Source organism: Lynx canadensis, chromosome F1, assembly GCF_007474595.2.
Source record: "Lynx canadensis isolate LIC74 chromosome F1, mLynCan4.pri.v2, whole genome shotgun sequence".
NCBI classification, from domain to species: Eukaryota; Metazoa; Chordata; class Mammalia; order Carnivora; family Felidae; genus Lynx; species Lynx canadensis.
In genome coordinates this window covers 35,672,411-35,689,687 of record NC_044319.2, presented here as the reverse complement: position 1 = coordinate 35,689,687, position 17,277 = coordinate 35,672,411, and the positions used below count along the sequence as shown (strand labels likewise).

At 45.6% G+C, this 17,277-nt stretch overlaps 1 protein-coding gene and 1 long non-coding RNA gene across 3 annotated transcripts; both read left to right on the top strand.

Moving 5' to 3' along the window:
- Positions 1-1,364: 1,364 nt before the first annotated feature.
- On the top strand, positions 1,365-11,469 carry DYRK3 (dual specificity tyrosine phosphorylation regulated kinase 3). 2 transcript variants are annotated; one of them, XM_030303478.1, is made up of 3 exons: positions 1,365-1,577; positions 3,621-3,732; positions 9,631-11,469. In XM_030303478.1, exons 1-3 carry the CDS (start codon positions 1,501-1,503, stop codon positions 11,203-11,205), a joined length of 1,764 nt encoding a protein of 587 aa, XP_030159338.1. In that variant the 5' UTR covers positions 1,365-1,500; the 3' UTR covers positions 11,206-11,469. The 2 variants fall into 2 exon arrangements, with proteins under 2 accessions (XP_030159338.1, XP_030159339.1); XM_030303479.1 differs by lacking the exon at positions 1,365-1,577 and adding an exon at positions 1,726-1,854.
- Positions 11,470-12,189: 720 nt separating this feature from the next.
- LOC115505723 lies at positions 12,190-17,055 on the top strand. The gene is made up of 3 exons (XR_003966099.1): positions 12,190-13,417; positions 14,014-14,039; positions 14,853-17,055. It is a non-coding gene; the product is annotated as an uncharacterized LOC115505723 (long non-coding RNA).
- Positions 17,056-17,277: the final 222 nt, after the last annotated feature.

The window sequence follows — 17,277 nt, the reverse complement described above, 5'->3', positions numbered from 1 at the left end:
TAAGAATCATCGTGCAAGAAGTTTTATTTATTTATATCAGAGAGAGGCTAAAGCAACTTTGGTCACAAAGAATCAAGTTCCCCAAACTGACACATCCTTAATTTACAAAGTGAAAAGCCTTTGGGTCCTTAAGGACATTTTTGCTTGGAGGCAAGAGAACAGGGAATATGACTTTTAGTCACACGGAAATGAGCCTTGGATGGAAATTTTCAGATTTATGGACTATGCTATGCTGGTATGGGACAATGAGCCCCCAAGTCCCACCAGGGGGCGCCCCTGTTCGACATTTTGGGAACGTTTGTTTCTCTCCTGGAGCGTCTGTCGGCCTCGTGCTTTGTAGGTTTAAGGGAAATCCGATTAGATACCACGCTCAAGGAGACACTAGGCGTTCTTCTATTTTAATCTCCTTCCCTCTCACTTTTCGTCCCAATGATCGAAATCCACTTATTATTGGGGTTACTGAGGTTTCTTCACTTTTCAGAAAAAGAATTAAAGAGCCCCCAAATATCCCCTGGAGAGAAAAACAAGAAGTGTCTTCCAAGGGGCCTGGTGCAGCCCGAGGAAGGCTGGGAATTCCAGCTACAAGATCCTGGGAAAGAACGGCTCCTCTGGCCTCAGTTTTCTCATCAATTAAAAGGCTCTTTGCGCCCTACCATCCGTAGCATCCCGTGACAGGGCAGTCTGGCAAATGTCAGCTTAAATTCTGGATCCTACTTCTATCTGTAAAAGGCGGATGCCACATAGTATGATCACGGAGATTAAATAAAACAATGTTCGTAAGCGCTGGTGCAGTGTCACTAAATGGGTTTATTATTGCTTCTTACGTTTTTATTATTGCTTTCATTACCCCTCGGTGGTGGGGGGGGGGAGAAGCCCCTCCTTGGGAAAGCCTAGGAAATTAGACTTTTCATTCACTTTTGTTCTAATTCATATTCACGGGAGGTTTTAGAAGTTCAGGCTACAACGTGCTGAAGGACAGCAGACGGTTGAGGGGCGCGCCCGTATTTCTGAGGCGGAAATCTGGGGCTAACTGCTACTTCCACAAATCCTCCCCCGGGCCTTTCTCCCTCCGGGGGCAGCGACCCCAAGCCTCACTCGCTGCCAGAGAGCACAGGCAGCGCAAGCGATGGACGCCCCGCCCCGAACCTCCCGGAGCCGGCGCCAGTGGCGGAGACCAGCGCCGCACGGTGGGGAGAGGCCTCGGGCCCCGCCCCTGGCGTCATCGCGTAACTTCGCAGAGGCGTTTCCCGGGGCGTGCCTCTGTTGCTAGGCGACCACCCCGCTCCCCCTCCCGCCCCTGGCGCTCCTCCCGCCCCTGGCGCTCCTCTCCCCACTCCCTGCCCGGCCAGTCGCAAGCAAAGGCGCGCGGAGCTGCAGTGTCTGGACGAGAGTCCCCCGGGAAGCGTCGCGGTCCCGGAGGCAGCCGCCCCGGCGCAGGTGGACCCTGCGCGTCGGACCCTCCAACCGTCGCCCCTCCCCCGGGGGCTCCCGAGCTAGCGGATGGGAGGCACGGCTCGCGGGCCCGGGCGGAAGGATGCGGGGCCGCCCGGAGCCGGACTCCCGCCCCAGCAGCGGAGGTAACGGCGGCGCAGGGTAACGGGCTGGGGGCCCCCGAGTGGGTGGCTGGCGCAGGCTGGCGAGGCCGGGGGTGGGGGGAAGTGGGGGGCGGGGAAGGCCTGATGGAGTGAACCCCCGGTAGCAGGGACGAGGGAAGGGTTCTTTCTGATCTCCTCCCGGGGACCGGCCCACCCTCCTAGTCTGCATCAACTGCCCTCCCCCACCCCCCGGCCCCCCGTGAGCGGAGGAGGAGAAGCTGGAGCGGAGCTAGGAGAAGAAGCCGTAGATCGGGGATATGTAAGGAACTCTAAGAAGCTGGGACTTTTTGTGGGGCTTTTTAACAAACCGGGGGAGGCAGAGAGCAAATACCTTTCCAAGAAGCCCTGTTGCTCAGAGCAAATAACCCAGGGCTGAACTCTTGGGGTTTGCCGTGAGGGGTGCGGTCTGACTTGGGATATGCAGGTGAAGGGTTGCGCTGAGTAGGGCTTTCTGGGGATCCTATTTTGAGAGATCTCCACCTTGCATTGTATTTTACACCTAAAAGGAGACTACGGACACCCCGCTCATTTGCATGCAGACTTCCTTTGGGTAATTTCCTCTGCCTGTTTATAAGAATACTTGCAGGTCTTCAGGGTTGTCTTTTTCTCTGTAGTTGTGGACGCCTGTCCCATTTTATTTATTACATTCATGATGTTGGCAAAGAGTCAGTCACATCCAGAATTTTTGGCTGTCAGAGAAGCAGTGTCCATTAAAGATACATAAAATTCTATCAGAATGTGAGTTTGTGTTTATAAAGAATCTTTCAAAATATCTGTAGTTGTGTTTTTAATTTTCTTTGTATTTCTATAACACACCAATTAAGAAAACTCTAGAACTAATTTTATAAAAGTTTTGAAAGGCAACTTTAAATATTGCAATTAAGAAAACAAATATTTCAGCATATTTTAAAAGATTTTTAAAAATTCTTCCCCTGCAACCTCGTGATCATCATTGTATTTGTAGTATATTATGTAAAAATGATACGATGAAAGGCTGATGTGTATGACTGGGAAATTCATGTTCGCGGTGGCAGATGAAATGCATTATCTAGGACCATCTTGTGGTTTAAATAAATCCTCTCCCTCTTTTGTGGCAGAGGCACAGCGTGAAGGAACAGAGAAATGGTCCTTAATCATTTAGCATTTAGCTTCCACCATCCAGTAGAAAATGGAGTGGATAAAGAAGTGAAATTCAGTACCTTGTATAATTTAGAGAATCTCTAGTATTTGCTGTAGTATTCACTGGACATTTCTACAAGTTGGGTAGATGTTAAGTAGGTAAGTGAATAAATCATAAAAAGAAGACATTCTAGGAAGGCTTTTTATTTCTTGCCTGTAAGACAGAGAAATGTGCAGACTGGAACTATTCTTCCCATTATAACATGTGGAAAACAGGCTCAGAAAAGAAGGTAGTACAGCCAGTGATAAAGCAGAGATTAGAATCCAAGGCTCTGACTTTTAAAATACAGTTACCTCTGCCTTTTTTTTTTTTTTTTTTTTCTTCTCTCTCTCCTTTCCTGCTCCGGTTACCTTTTAGGCTTCGGATTTAAACGAGCCTTTATTTTCATGTAGTAAGTTAAATGAGATCCTTCTCATAGTCCCTATTCTTACTTTTTAAATTTTTCTTTAAAGATTTTATTTTGAAGCAATCTCTACATCCAATGTGGGGCTCGAACTCACAACCCCAAGATCAAGAGTTGCATGTTCTCCTGATGAGCCAGCCAGGCAACCCGATAGTCCCTATTGTTAACAACATTTACACAGTAAAAGTTGTCTTAACTCTGTCAAAATACAAACCCAAAATGCTATCCTTTTTTAAAAAAGAAAAAGAAGAAAAGTTGGGTTTTCTCTATTCTTTTGCCAAATACCCTAGTTGTTTGTATTCGATGCCAAAATGCAGTGTAGACTTTTTTTGTATTAGTTATTTGTGGCAGATGTGAAGAAGTAAAGACACAAAATGTTTCGGAAATACAAGTTTATATACTTCAGATACTGACAGATTTTATCTGTAATCCTTTCAACTAGATTGGGGGATGGTGTCTATGATACCTTCATGATGATAGATGAAACCAAATGCCCACCCTGTTCGAATGTACTCTGCAATCCTTCCGAACCACCTCTACCCAGAAGACTAAATGTAAGTAAACGAAATTGTTCTTTGCTGTCTAGATGTCTGGGAAAGAAGGAAGCGCTACTTAATGCCCAAGGTCCAATTACATCTCACTGGCAACTCAGACTCTTTTGTTTCCTTTTGGTGTCTCTTGACTTTGGAATAACAATTTCTGTGGTCCAAGTTTAGCTTTACAGATGATTTTGATTTGGAGCCCCATGTATTCCTTTCAATCACTGGGATAAATTATATGGCACTAGGAAAAAAATAATGCTACTTTTATCTAGGGAAAGTTTTGTTGTTGTTGTTGTTGTTGTTGTTTTATGGGATGACATAGTGTATTATAAAGGTTCATTTTAACAAAAATGAGGAACAGATAATACCCCTGAATTCATAGATCTGCAAGTGTTTGGGTTTTTTTTCCCTGCAAGATAGAAATGCAGTCCTAGCTTATTAGTATGCTAAAGAGAATCACTTTATAGATCATAAATAAAACTTGAACAGTACAGCTTGGTTTCTGATGCATTTAATCATTCTGGAGCTTGCAGACATTTAGCTTTTGACACTGTTTTACTTAAGGTAATAAAAAAATTAATTCCTGTTCCATCAGCATACACAGGATAGTAGGGAGAACGGGGTTTGGAGGAACTCCATGACAGGGAGAAGCCATTCTGTGACTTTAAAATTTGCTGCATATGTCCCCTGATGACCAAATTGAATAACTGAATAGACTTATTTGTAATATTTCTCCTTCAGATTTCTGCATTTAAGACCTAAAATTGTTTCTGTATTCTAGTATATTTTTTATTATATGTCTATTTATTAATTTTGAGAGAGAGAGTGCACATGCACATGCGCTCTAGCTGGGGAGGGTCAGAGAGAGAGAGAGAGAGACACAGATAGAGAGAGAAAGACACAGATAGAGACGGAGAGGATCCCAAGCAAGTTCCGTTCTGTCAGCGCAGAGCCCATGGCAGGGCTCAGTACCACGAACTGTGAGATCATGACCTGAGCCGAAATCAAGGTCCCAATTAACTGACTGAGCTACCCAGACGCCCCAGTTTCTATAGTCTAAAGAAAAAAATTACTTGAATTTTTCATAGCCCTTTCCAACTTTCTGTTAGCTTTTGCTATTAAAATCAATCTTTTCACTAGTTCCAAGGCTAATAATATTACAAAGTATTGGCTAAATATATTTGGAAGGTTGGTCTCCCTATTTTTAACCTGTTCCCTGGAGTACAATAAGTTTCCTTTCCATTTTCAACAAGCTCATTTCTTTAATATGTGAAAACCTCTCAGAGTTCCAGAACCATATACTCCTCTGGTTGACCATGGGCTTTTTGGTTACTGGCTGCCAATTAGCATATCTCTGTAGGAAACTTTTTGCAGTTGGGCTGGTACATTAACATATGATTTAAAGTTCATTTTTACTTCAGTTTAGAGTTAGCCAGTGCTAATCACCTCCCAGTAGGTCAGTTAAACTGTATGTTTCAAGATTAAAATGAATTTCTTACTGTATAGCATACAGAGTAACAGTTTTTAAGAAACATGGGGTTTTAGATTCTAACCTAACGGTGTCTTTGCAAACTTTGCTGAAAGCAGTGCTCTTTGACCTCTTGTTGACATTTATAATAGTTCATTAAGACATGATTCCATCCCTAGACCCTATTGCTTTTTGTCACAAAGCCTTTAAGCTTTGTTTATCCAAGATGTTCTTGCATTCTCACTCTAAACTATAAATCGTCCGCTTGGCATTTATTGGCTTAAGCTTTGTGTTGCAGATTTAGGGTCAAGGGCTAGGGAAAGAGTAGAGTTTCATATCTGGATGAGAAGGATATTCCTTTTTTCGGAATTTCTCAACAAGATCTTCGAGACTTGACTCACACAATTGAGAATGTCAGCTTCTATTTGAAATGTCAAGAGTCCTCCAAATTAGCAGTGTATGTGAAGCATTGTTAAATAAAACATGATTAATCGGTCTCTCTGGATGTAACCACATAATTAAGAAAATAATTGGTAGAATTGATCATACATATTGTTGAGTTACTGTGATTACAACTACGGACTAGAAACATATAGTATTTTATTTATAACTATTCTGCTTTAACATGTGTGCAAACTCTAGACTCTGCTAGAACAATGGAAGGAAGATTTTATTTATAGCACAATAGTCTTGATACATAATTGATTCAGGCCAGTATTTGAGTTATTTACAGGAAAGGAAAGAGACCTGAGAAGATACCCCATCCTTGTGTGGAAAAATTCCTTCCTGGAATTCTTCAGATTCACTGGAGATTCAAACCTTGATAACCCATAGTGGACTGTACCTGAGGTACCTTGTTCTGTTCTGGGAGCCACACTCTAAGAGAACAGCCCGTGCTGAGAATGTGAATAAGGCAGTAAGCATGAGGCAGAGGATATAATGGGCATGATGGGCCCAGGGAAAAGTGGGGGGGGGGGGGGGGCAGGACAGCCCCTTTTTAGTATCTGAAGGACTTTTACATGAAATCTGGACACTTCTGTGTCTTTCCAGAGGGCAAAATAAGATGTGGTTTTCAGGGAGAGAGATTTAGGCTCACTTTAAGGAAAAACCATGGCATCCTTAATCTTCCTGTAATAGCTCTGTGGAAATGAAATTTCTGTAACATATCCATTCAAATTCATGTTCTATGCCCGAGACCCCCTCTTTATCACAGACAGAAATGAAGACTCCGGAACCCATACAGCCTTACCTGTAGGCAGGGTAGGTGAAATACCCAGGGATGGACCCTGGACCCCAAATACCTTTCCTACCAGCTTGTTACTGATGACTATGGTTCCTAGAGAGTCATTCCTTTGGGTTGAGGCATTGATCTGCTGTTAAAGTTCAAATATCTTGGAGAGGTAAATTAAATTACCTTAAATTGTATGGCAAGTCAAAAGCACGTTTTGTATCAGGGAGAAAATGGGTGAGTTGTTTCCACACCTCCTAAAAGAAGGCCTAATGTGGGTGCCACCATGCTGCAGGAGAGATATTTAGTGCCAGATGTCTGTGGAGGGAGACTGGAGATGTGGAAGGAGGTACCAGAGAGAGAAGAGATAAACTGAAAGGGGAAAAAGGGCGTATAAGAGTTTAAACCTTAATATGTTGAGAATTTTGTCTACTTATTACCAGTGTTTGTAAAATGTTTTATAGCTTGTAAGGGTCTTTCACATATATTATTCATTATAGTTTGATTTACACTTTGCATCCTGCATGTAGGTATTATGACCCACATTTTATAAATAAAGAAACCGAGGCTAAGAAACTGAGCTAAAGTTTAACAACTTGCTTAGGGACCTACAGCTTTTTTTTTTTTTTAATTTTTTTTTTAAACGTTTTATTTATTTTTGAGACAGAGAGAGACAGAGCATGAATGGGGGAGGGGCAGAGAGAGAGGGAGACACAGAATCGGAAGCAGGCTCCAGGCTCTGAGCCATCAGCCCAGAGCCCGACGCGGGGCTCGAACTCATGGACCGCGAGATCGTGACCTGAGCTGAAGTCGGACGCTTAACCGACTGAGCCACCCAGGTGCCCCGGGACCTACAGCTTTTAAGCAGTATAGCCAGGACTCTAACCCAAGCCTTTTGACATCGCTTTTCTTCAGCATGTGTCCCCAAAGCACTAGTGGTAAATCTTTAGATGCATTGAAGTTAGGTATTAAAAATTTTAAGGAAAACTAGCTGAGATGCACGCAAAGATTCATTTTTGTTACGCAAATCTACCTAAAACCAAACAATTGTAACTCCCTAGTCCAGCCAGTCTATCTCCTCACAGATTGGAGTTCCTTGAGAACACCTGTTTCTTTCCGCACTTGTAATAGTGAACAGTAAGGGTTCCTGTGAATGTCACATGGATGGATGGATAAATGGGACCCTCTTCTGTTTTTTTTTTAACCTTAAAATCACCAATAGTGGGGCACATGGGTGGCTCAGTCAGGTAAGCATCCGACTTCAGCTCAGGTCACGGATCTCGCGGTTCCTGAGTTTGAACCCCGCATCAGGCTCTGTGCTGACAGCTCAGAGCCTGGAACCTGCTTCGGATTCTGTCTCCCTCTCTCTCTGCCCCTCCTCCCTCTGTCTCTCCCTATCCCTCTCTCTCACAAGTAAATAAACATTAAAAGAAAAACCACCTAAAATGAGGAATAGTTATTTGACTTAATTACTGCTAAGAAAAACGTTGTAGTATATTTCCATCTTAGCAAGGTGTTTGGGTTCTGTCTGCAGGCTGTTGTATTTTCTGGACCAGCGATAGTTCTCCATTTTGGTATCGGAGAGATTTTTCTGGGTCCATAGGTCGTCTCTTTACTGAAACCCCACATGCCAAAGTGTGGCTACAGTTGTATTGCCAACTTCACTTTGTGTGTAATCATGTAATATCCTGTTTTTGTAACTGTGGGACTTCACAAATGTTTAAATTGATTAAATGACCTGAAAGGAGCAGGCAGGAACTAATGTCCTGCTTGCATAACTATAGCTGTATGTGAAGTTTGGCAACACTCAAATGTTTTCATCTTTTGTTTTTTGCCGCTATTTATATCTTTTATATTGTTGTTTAGGTAATAGGCCGTGTGCTGTTTTCTGGAGTTAGATTAAAATTCTTGTTTTTAAAGATTTGGCCACTTTGGATCATGATCTTTCCATCTCTTCTTTCCTTCTAGCACCCTCTTAATTTTTCTTTGTGTGTGTGTGTGTGTGTGTGTGTGTGTGTGTGTGTGCACGCGCGCGTGTGTAATTGTTTAAAGTATTTATCTTTCTTGCTTTTCCTTTCCTCCATCTAATTTCAAAGAAATTGTGTTTCCTCTTGAAGGAGTAAGTAGAGCTGTCTTCTGTGAGTTACTGTTCCTTGAAGGAGAATGTTAAGCAAATGCAAGTAAAAAAAAGTAGTATGCCATTATCACTTAGGCTCTTGCTGAGGAAGAGTGGGTGTAGGTGTAAGTGAGAGAGAGAGAGAGACTCTTGATCTCTTTGAGAGAGCTTTACAAGAACCTCCCCCACCTTACCCCCCAGGACCTTGGATTCTCACCGTTACTCATCAGATACTTAAAGAACTGGCCCAGATGATCTCAGGAGCCCTCTTTGGCTTAGAACTCTTGTGATTCAGTGCGCTGAGCTAGAAGGATTCAATCATTTTGGGGGGAACCTGGGAGTAAATAATGAGGCCTCGCTTGATTCCAAGCCACAGTCCTCGTTCAGCCCTAGTTGGAGAGGACTGCAGGCACTGGGAGAAACTGGTACCAAGTTGTGTTCATGAGAAGCGTGCTGGACTGACAGAAGACCTGGGCTCAAATCCTGCCTCTGTCCTTCAGTGGTGTTTTATTTATAGAACGCCTTTTTGTTTTTTTGTTTTTTTTTTTTAATAGAACACTATAACGTGCATATTTTGATTCTATATATGCCATTAAGATCTGGGAAGATACTTGAAACAATTAGTAAACAATATGAGACAGTGTGCATGTAATCAAGTGCCAGATTATGTGGTACGGGTTGGAAAAGCTACAGTCAGGATTCGTTAGTATGGGCTTGGAGTAGTTCTAGATAGAAGAGAGAGGGCTTGAATTGGGCCTTGAAAGAGTGTAGGATTTGAGTGGATGGGGTGAGAAGATTCTCAGTAGAAAGACATACCTACCGGAAGGAACCTAGCATGTGTAGGGCTTGGTAAGAAGACCATCTCTCTCTAACAAACCAAGGCATGTGTAGGGGGTTGAGGTGGTCATAGTATTCCGGGGGGTCCGAGATCAATATAACCCAAGTCTCTAGAGACTCCTGCTTGTCTTACCTCACTTTTGGGTCTTTGTAACGTATGTGACTGGACAGTTTTGTTGTTGTTCAGTCAGGGGGAGGGTTCTTTCATCCTTCCACTGTTTTCAGTGACTTTTCTATTACATTCATTTTTCTTTTCCATAGACCACTGCCGAGCAGGTAGCAAGAGACCACACTCAGCGCTTTCTGAATGGAGGTGAGGTGAAGGTGGAACAGCTGTTTCAGGAATTTGGCAACCGAAGATCCGATACTCTCCAGTCGGATGGCATCAGCGACTCTGAGAAATGCTCTCCTACCGTTTCTCAGGGTAAGAGTTCAGATAGCTCGAATGCGGTAAAACCCAGCAGTTCAGCCAAAGCATCCAAAGTGGTGCCACTGACTCCAGAGCAAGCGCTGAAGCAGTATAAACACCACCTCACTGCTTACGAGAAGCTGGAGATCGTCAACTATCCAGAAATTTACTTCGTGGGTCCAAATGCCAAAAAGAGACATGGAGTGATCGGTGGTCCCAATAACGGGGGGTACGATGATGCAGATGGGGCCTATATTCATGTACCTCGTGACCATCTAGCTTATCGATATGAGGTGCTGAAAATTATCGGCAAGGGGAGTTTTGGGCAAGTCGCCCGGGTCTACGATCACAAACTCCGACAGTATGTGGCCCTAAAAATGGTGCGCAATGAAAAGCGCTTCCATCGGCAGGCAGCTGAGGAGATCCGGATTTTGGAGCATCTCAAAAAGCAGGACAAAACTGGAAGCATGAACGTCATCCACATGCTGGAAAGTTTCACATTCCGGAATCATGTCTGCATGGCCTTCGAATTGCTGAGCATAGACCTTTATGAGCTAATTAAAAAAAACAAGTTTCAGGGGTTTAGCGTCCAGTTAGTTCGCAAGTTTGCTCAATCCATCTTGCAATCCTTGGATGCGCTCCACAAAAATAAGATCATTCACTGTGACCTGAAGCCAGAAAACATTCTCCTGAAACACCATGGGCGCAGTGCAACCAAGGTCATTGACTTTGGGTCCAGCTGCTTCGAATACCAGAAGCTTTACACCTATATCCAGTCTCGGTTCTACAGAGCTCCGGAGATCATCTTAGGAAGCCGCTACAGCACGCCTATAGACATATGGAGTTTTGGCTGCATCCTCGCAGAACTTTTAACAGGACAGCCTCTCTTCCCAGGAGAGGATGAGGGGGACCAGCTGGCCTGTATGATGGAGCTGCTAGGGATGCCACCACCAAAACTTCTGGAGCAGTCCAAACGTGCCAAGTACTTTATTAACTCCAAGGGCCTACCTCGCTACTGTTCTGTGACTACTCAGGCAGACGGGAGAGTCGTGCTTGTGGGGGGTCGCTCACGTAGGGGTAAAAAGCGGGGTCCGCCAGGCAGCAAGGACTGGGTGACAGCACTGAAGGGGTGTGATGACTGCTTGTTTATAGAGTTTTTGAAAAGGTGTCTCCACTGGGACCCCTCTGCCCGTTTGACCCCGGCTCAAGCACTGAGACATCCTTGGATTAGTAAGTCTGTGCCCAGACCTCTGACCATTGAAAAAGTGTCGGGTAAACGGGTGGTAAATCCTGCAAATGCTTTCCAGGGACTGGGTTCCAAGCTGCCTCCAGTTGTCGGAATAGCCAATAAGCTTAAAGCTAACTTGATGTCAGAATCCAACGGTGGTATACCTCTGTGCAGTGTATTGCCCAAACTCATTAGCTAATGGACAGTGCTGTGCTCAGAGATGCGTATGTATGTATTTTTAATTCTCTTGCAAACCTGAACGTGGCGGAAAAAAAACAAAACAAAAAAAAAAAAAAAAACACGAGCCCGTTGGTGGATATGTTTTTGTTAGACTAGATTTCTTTTTTTAACACGGCAAAACATTTTTATATGTCTGTAACAGAACTCTTCAAGGGCTAATGACCTAACCAGCCTGTGTTGGCCATCCTGGAATGTACATTAAATGACTTTTTATAGGTCAGTGTATCTTCGTTACTGTCGTCAGATGTACGTCACCTTGCGTATCCTGCTGGTTGAAATCCCTTTCTCTCCAGGTAGAAGGTATCGCAGGAAGTATATCCTGATCATTCCTCACCGTGTCTAGTCTCCCTCAGCATCTATTCCAGAGGGATGGTTTGGGACACGGCTGTGGTTCTGGATGAGAGCCAAAGCCCCTCCTGTCCCAGCAGGCCACTCTGTGGGCCCATTCCAGGTGAAAGGGCTCAGCAGAATATGGCGTAAGGGAAGGCTCCAGAAGCTGTTAGTCACTTGAAGAGGTGTCATTGCTTCTCAAATGAGTCATATCTCTTTCAATCCTGTGATTTGTGGCGATTTTATTTTATGTTGTTATTATTTCTGTGATTATTTTGCTTCTGATTTGTTTCCTAGTCAAATCATCTTACCACTTTACCAAGTGCTGGCTTGAAAACTGAGTCCTGTGTATCACTTTACCGCCCCACTCCACCCCTGGCTCCCAGCAACATAAAGCAGCTTCTTTGCCCCAGATTAATGTTAGAAGCGTAGAAGCAGGGGCGCCTGAGTGGCTCTATCAGTTAAGCATGACTTCAGCTCAGGTCATGATCTCACAGTTTGTGAGTTCAAGCCCTGCATTGGGCTCTACACTGATAGTGCAGAGTCTGCTTGGGATTCTCTCTCCCCCTCCCTCTGCCCCTCCCCCACACTTACTTTTCTGTCTGTCTGTCTCTCAAAATAAAAAAAAAAAAAAAAGGCAGAAACAGCATGCAGACTACAGTTCTCTAATTTCTGGGAACCCTGGAGACCAGCCTGCTTGCTGCATTTCCCTGGACTTTCTTCCTTATAAAATCACTATAGTTTGCTGCTTCCCCTCCTCTCTCCCCGCTCTCTGCCACCTCAGTGTGCCACAGTTTACCCTACTTTTTAGTTGCTTAAACTGAAGACTGCTCCCTAGATTCTAAGCGCACTTCGGTTACAAGAAAATCCAGAAACTTGGGGGTAACCCGTTTCCTTTCCCTTCACTTCAACATCGTTTCTTTTTCTCTGCTAAGATTTAAACAGTGAGGGCTGGCAGTAAAGCTAACTGCTAGCCAAATGTCTCTCGGAAGGCTGGAGAAGGCACAGTGCCTAAATACCTGAGTGCTACTGTTTTGTTGCCCTCTCCTGCCACTCTCCTCCAGGGGTGCGCCTGAACTCTGCCCCCAAGTGTGCTCTGTAAAGTAGACCGTTGCTTTCTTCACCACCATTCTCAGGGTGACCCAGTTCCATTTTTACTGTAGAACTTAGTCTCTTGCAAGCGCCATGAGATCAGAAGGAGATCACAAGCTTGCTGGGCAACACAGTAACCAGAAGGAAAAACATGCCAAGGGCATATCATTTAAGGAACGTTTGCCTTATCCAAAAGCACTCTGATTGCCACAGCACAGGCTGTGTAAACAGAATGAAGCAATGTCCAGAGCGTGCCCTTAGCACTCCCCCCCCCCCCCCCGCCGGCCGAGTTCAGACTGAGGCCTCCGCCTCCTAGAAAGGGGACGTGCCGGTGCTCCTGGTGCACTGTGTAAAACTTGAATGGCTTCCTTCCCTCCTGGTTTACAGAAGGCAATGGAACATGCGCCTCCATTAGGCCCCTCCAGCTCCCGCTGCACTCGCCACCTGACGGAGCAGTTGCGTAAGGATCCCCTGCGTTATCTCGGCCCAGCACGGGTTGAGGTGGTTATGCCCGTTGTTATCAGCGTGGAAGGCCTGCTCTTCTAAGCAAACAGTGTCTCGAGGACTGCCACCCCAAACACACGGGCTGCCCCTGGATTTCGGTGTTGGTGTTTCAGTGCCAGGTCTCCCGGGTCAGCCCGCGCCATCCGTGACGGGAGAGACGAGCCTGTGGCTGAGGTGGACGTGTGGTCTGTTTCTGTGCACTGAGTGGACGTTCGGGTTCCTGAAAGCAGGCCAAGTGACAGGCGGTAGGCAACCCGTGACACCGGAGACAGATTCTAGAAGGCTCTGGGAAGGTGGATGGATGCGCTCGTGCCTAAGTTTGGCAATCTAGCGAGTGACGCGGAGCAGAGTCATTCAGGCTGGCGTGCCAGTCCTCTGCAGCCGATTCACGTTTGGAGACCGTGGGCTGCTGTCAGATGTGCTGGTTGTGCCAGATGGATCTGGGGAGGTTTGAGTCGGTTTCAAGCTTCGGGGCAAGTTGTCATTTTTAGAGGCTGTTACCCTGGGCCCCCTTCTTTCGGCCCCTGTGAAATTTTTTTCTTGGATCCCTGCCCACAGCAGTGAGTGACTAAACTGGATCAGAGTTAGTGCAGAGATTCAGGCTGTCTGACTGACGGTTACTGGATGGCTCTTCAGCCATGTTCGCTCTTCTGGTCATTTCCATTAAACAGGCCAAGTCGGTTGACTTCTACTGAGTTTTAAATTGGCAAAACTCAACTCCGTTTCCAAATTGCTATTGACGCCGTGGAAAGAGTAGGGTAGGAATTTCTGTTCTATTTCATTTCCTGAAGTCTTTTTTTTTTTCTTTCAACATGGGAAATTCAACTGCTCATCGTATTAGACTCTGTCCTACCTTCTGCCCTCACGGTGAGTGATCTGTGCCTTCATCATATGCCATCATGAGCTCTCCTTTGTTGGAACGGAAGCTTCAAATGGGCAGGCCCACGTCTTCCTAATGCTCTAAATGAGCCAGTTGTAATGCTATCCGTCACGCGCAGGTGACAGAGGTCCATCTCCCTCTGTGTGCCAGGAATGTGCTCACCTCTTGTCTTTTAAGTTAACCCACACGATCTCCACTCTCCAATCTCTCCTCTTTGAGCAGGGGTAACCGGAGAAGGGTTATGCGAGGGCACCTCCTTCTGGCCCAGTATCTGACACCTTGGTAATACGTATGAAAAACGCAGCCATAACCTTAACTATGGCATAAAGATTCGGCTTCTGACCCACAGGGACTCTGAAAGAGGAGAGGGTGGGGCCTGCCTCTTCCCCAGACGACTCTGGTTTATGACTATAGTAGCATGCTTTGGTCCTAGGTGTTTTAAGAGGGTTTGGGAAAAATGGGTTAGCTGGCTAATGTCATTATAATTTTTATGACCTTTAATCTGTTACGAGTGGGGTTTATTGCACGATCAAAAAGCAACAGAAAAGATGAAATAAAAAGTTCACCCGTGAAACAGTTTGGATCTGCAGCAGCTGGTCGTGTTGAAACATTTTCTGCTTTGCTTAATTCCTAAGGAGGCATAATTACAGTCAAATGCTAAATTTTGGGTAGCAGCAGATAAATGCTTCTAAGCTTTCCTCACAATACTCCTACTGCTTTCGTGAACCATGGAAACCTTTTTCTCGTTTATTTTTAATTATGTCCCATGTATCTGTTACCTGATGTCACCAACATGGAAGTGGAAAAGTGGCAATGATTGTTCCGGACTGCCTGCGTACGCTTTTGCTCCTCTGAGAATCAAGGCTCGGTCCTTCTCTGAAGCAGGTGGGAGCCGCCAGAGCACGTGTCCCTTCGGGTCTTCAGTCGTGTCGGAGGTGACCGGTCTGTAGAGCACCATAGCTCACCACACAGAGAGCAGCCGCAGTCGTCCATGATATGAACAACCTGGAGTTTTCCAAACAAGGAGTGAGACAAGACGAGGGAATAGCACATCAGGGAAGAGTTGTCCTCTGCCAGGCATCAGCCTCCCCGTTTTAAAAAATATTTTTAACATCCTCAGTCCAGCATGTCCCGCTTTCGTCTTCAACCTGTACTTCCTACGGCCTAGGAATTTAAAAGAGCTTACTTCCAAACCTGGCCTGCAGCCATAATGTGATTAGGGGGTAATCTTTTCCAAGTGTCTGTCCAATTATGCCTGCTAATTTCAGTGAGGCAGGTTTTTAAGAGTCCCAGTGAACCCATCCATGTAGGGACTGAAAGCTCTGGCCCCTGAGATCTATAACCCCTGAGATAAGCCAGAGCTACAAATACATCGTCTAGACTTTGAAGGAGAGAATATGATTCTTAATATAGCTCACCAACCACCAAGTCGTGCCTAGACTCTCTCACAAGTTTTCTATAACAGGAGAAGCCTGCCTGCCTGTTGACTAGAAAGAGTCTCACCTCCTCTGCCACCGCACAGATAAACTAAAAAGAAAGGACTGCCCCCAAATCGGGCCAGATGGTGACCCCTGACTATTTCAGCTCAGGATGTCAGCCTCTAAAGCATCAGGTTTGAATCATCTTGGTATCACGGGATTCTATCATTGTTCATTTGAATCTGCTGACACGCTTCCTCTGGAAAGTATAGTTTGGCAAGGATGACTCAGTGGGTTTTTCTGTTTTGTTTTATTTTGTTTGGGGGTGGGGGGTGTTTATCAAAACATAAAGATGGAATGCTTTGAGAATTTTTCAGCACCTCATGATTGTTTCAAAACCAAGTCTGAGAACGTCCGCAGCTGGCCCTGCCTGCTGTACTCACCACCAGTGTGGCGACTGTGAACCAGTCGCTATGGGTTATCAGTGCTGACAATGAGAGAGAAAGAAAATGCTAGAAAAAGGAAATAAATGGACGAGGGGTAGGATGAGAGATGGCCTTAAAGAGATTCTGCTTATTCTGATAGTTCCTCAGAATCCAGGATGTACCCTGGCTTTGTGGAAAAGGGAAATGAGAAGTCATGTAGGGATGGCCATTTTCCCAGGGGGCCCTAACCGTCAGCTCTCCCATCAGGATTTCTTACATGTAGCCTCCAGGGGCCCAAGCGTAACTTCAGGATGAATCCTAACAAGCAGCTTCAAGGAATACAGTTTATTTGGGAAGTTTCAGTGTGTTTCTTAGGCCGAGGACTTGTACCACATAACAACTTAAAACCTAAGAGAACTGAGCACATGGAAGGAAAGGGAAACGAGTTCTTAGGGGCCCTTGGGCAACTCAGCTCCTGCCTGCTTCTGAGCTGGCCCCGCGCCACTCTTGCCCTGGCAACAGGAACTAAGTGGACGCCGAACTCACAGACCGCCCTCTGCCGCCCTTGAATCATCCCCTGGATTCTTGAACAGGCTTTTTGCCTTATGAGAGCCTGGCCTAAAGCTAGAAAAGGACCCTCCTGTACTCGCGTGAAAGCAGCTGTGCCTTAAGAGAAACCAGAGGCCAGGCAGAATTAGAAAAGAATATCAGCCTTCCCCATGCCGTTCAGATTTCCTCATAATCTAGTAGACACCAAGCCAGGACGGTCCCGTGGCTTTTTGGACCATTGTAAGGCCGAAACTATCAGAACTTAGAGCTTAGAGGAGGCAATGAAATGGCAATGAGAACAATAGGTGTGCCGTCCATCGCTTCTCATTACCCAGGAGGTAATTTCAGTCCAGAGGCAGAGACCTGAAGTGACCGCAGCTAGACCGTGACAATGCTCAGGTCTGGTCTTGCTTTTCTATAGCATGAGCCTGGGTACAGTTTGACCTTGTTTTACAAACGCTGCCCAGCCCTGCCTGTGCATCTGGCTGCTGACAGGCTCCCGATGCAGGAGCAGACCCAGGATACCCAATCCGATCCACTGCAGAGAATCCTTAATCATTCCCAGGGTGGAGCCCTAGCCCACACATCTCTGCCTTTCTAATGCACGTCCATACAGGCCTTTATTAGTACATTTATTCTTTCAACAGTGACTTATTGAGCTATGGCTGGTGGGGGGAGGGGGGGCCGGGGCGGGGCCGGGGCGGGTTGGGGGCACTCTAGTGGCATTTGTCAGAGACGGGAGCATCCACAGCTCTGCAGACCACACGTTCGTATGTTCTGTTGTTTAACAAAAGCCAGGCAATGGGTTTAGAGAAAACTCCTAAGTTACCTCC

Excerpts from the sequence above, each read along its gene's own strand:
- DYRK3 (XM_030303478.1), top strand. The coding sequence starts at position 1,501 with ATGGGAGGCACGGCTCGCGGGCCCGGGCGGAAGGATGCGGGGCCGCCC. Across the intron at positions 1,578-3,620 it reads CTCCCGCCCCAGCAGCGGAG|ATTGGGGGATGGTGTCTATG; the intron begins GTAACGGCGGCG and ends CCTTTCAACTAG. Across the intron at positions 3,733-9,630 it reads CTCTACCCAGAAGACTAAAT|ACCACTGCCGAGCAGGTAGC; the intron begins GTAAGTAAACGA and ends TCTTTTCCATAG.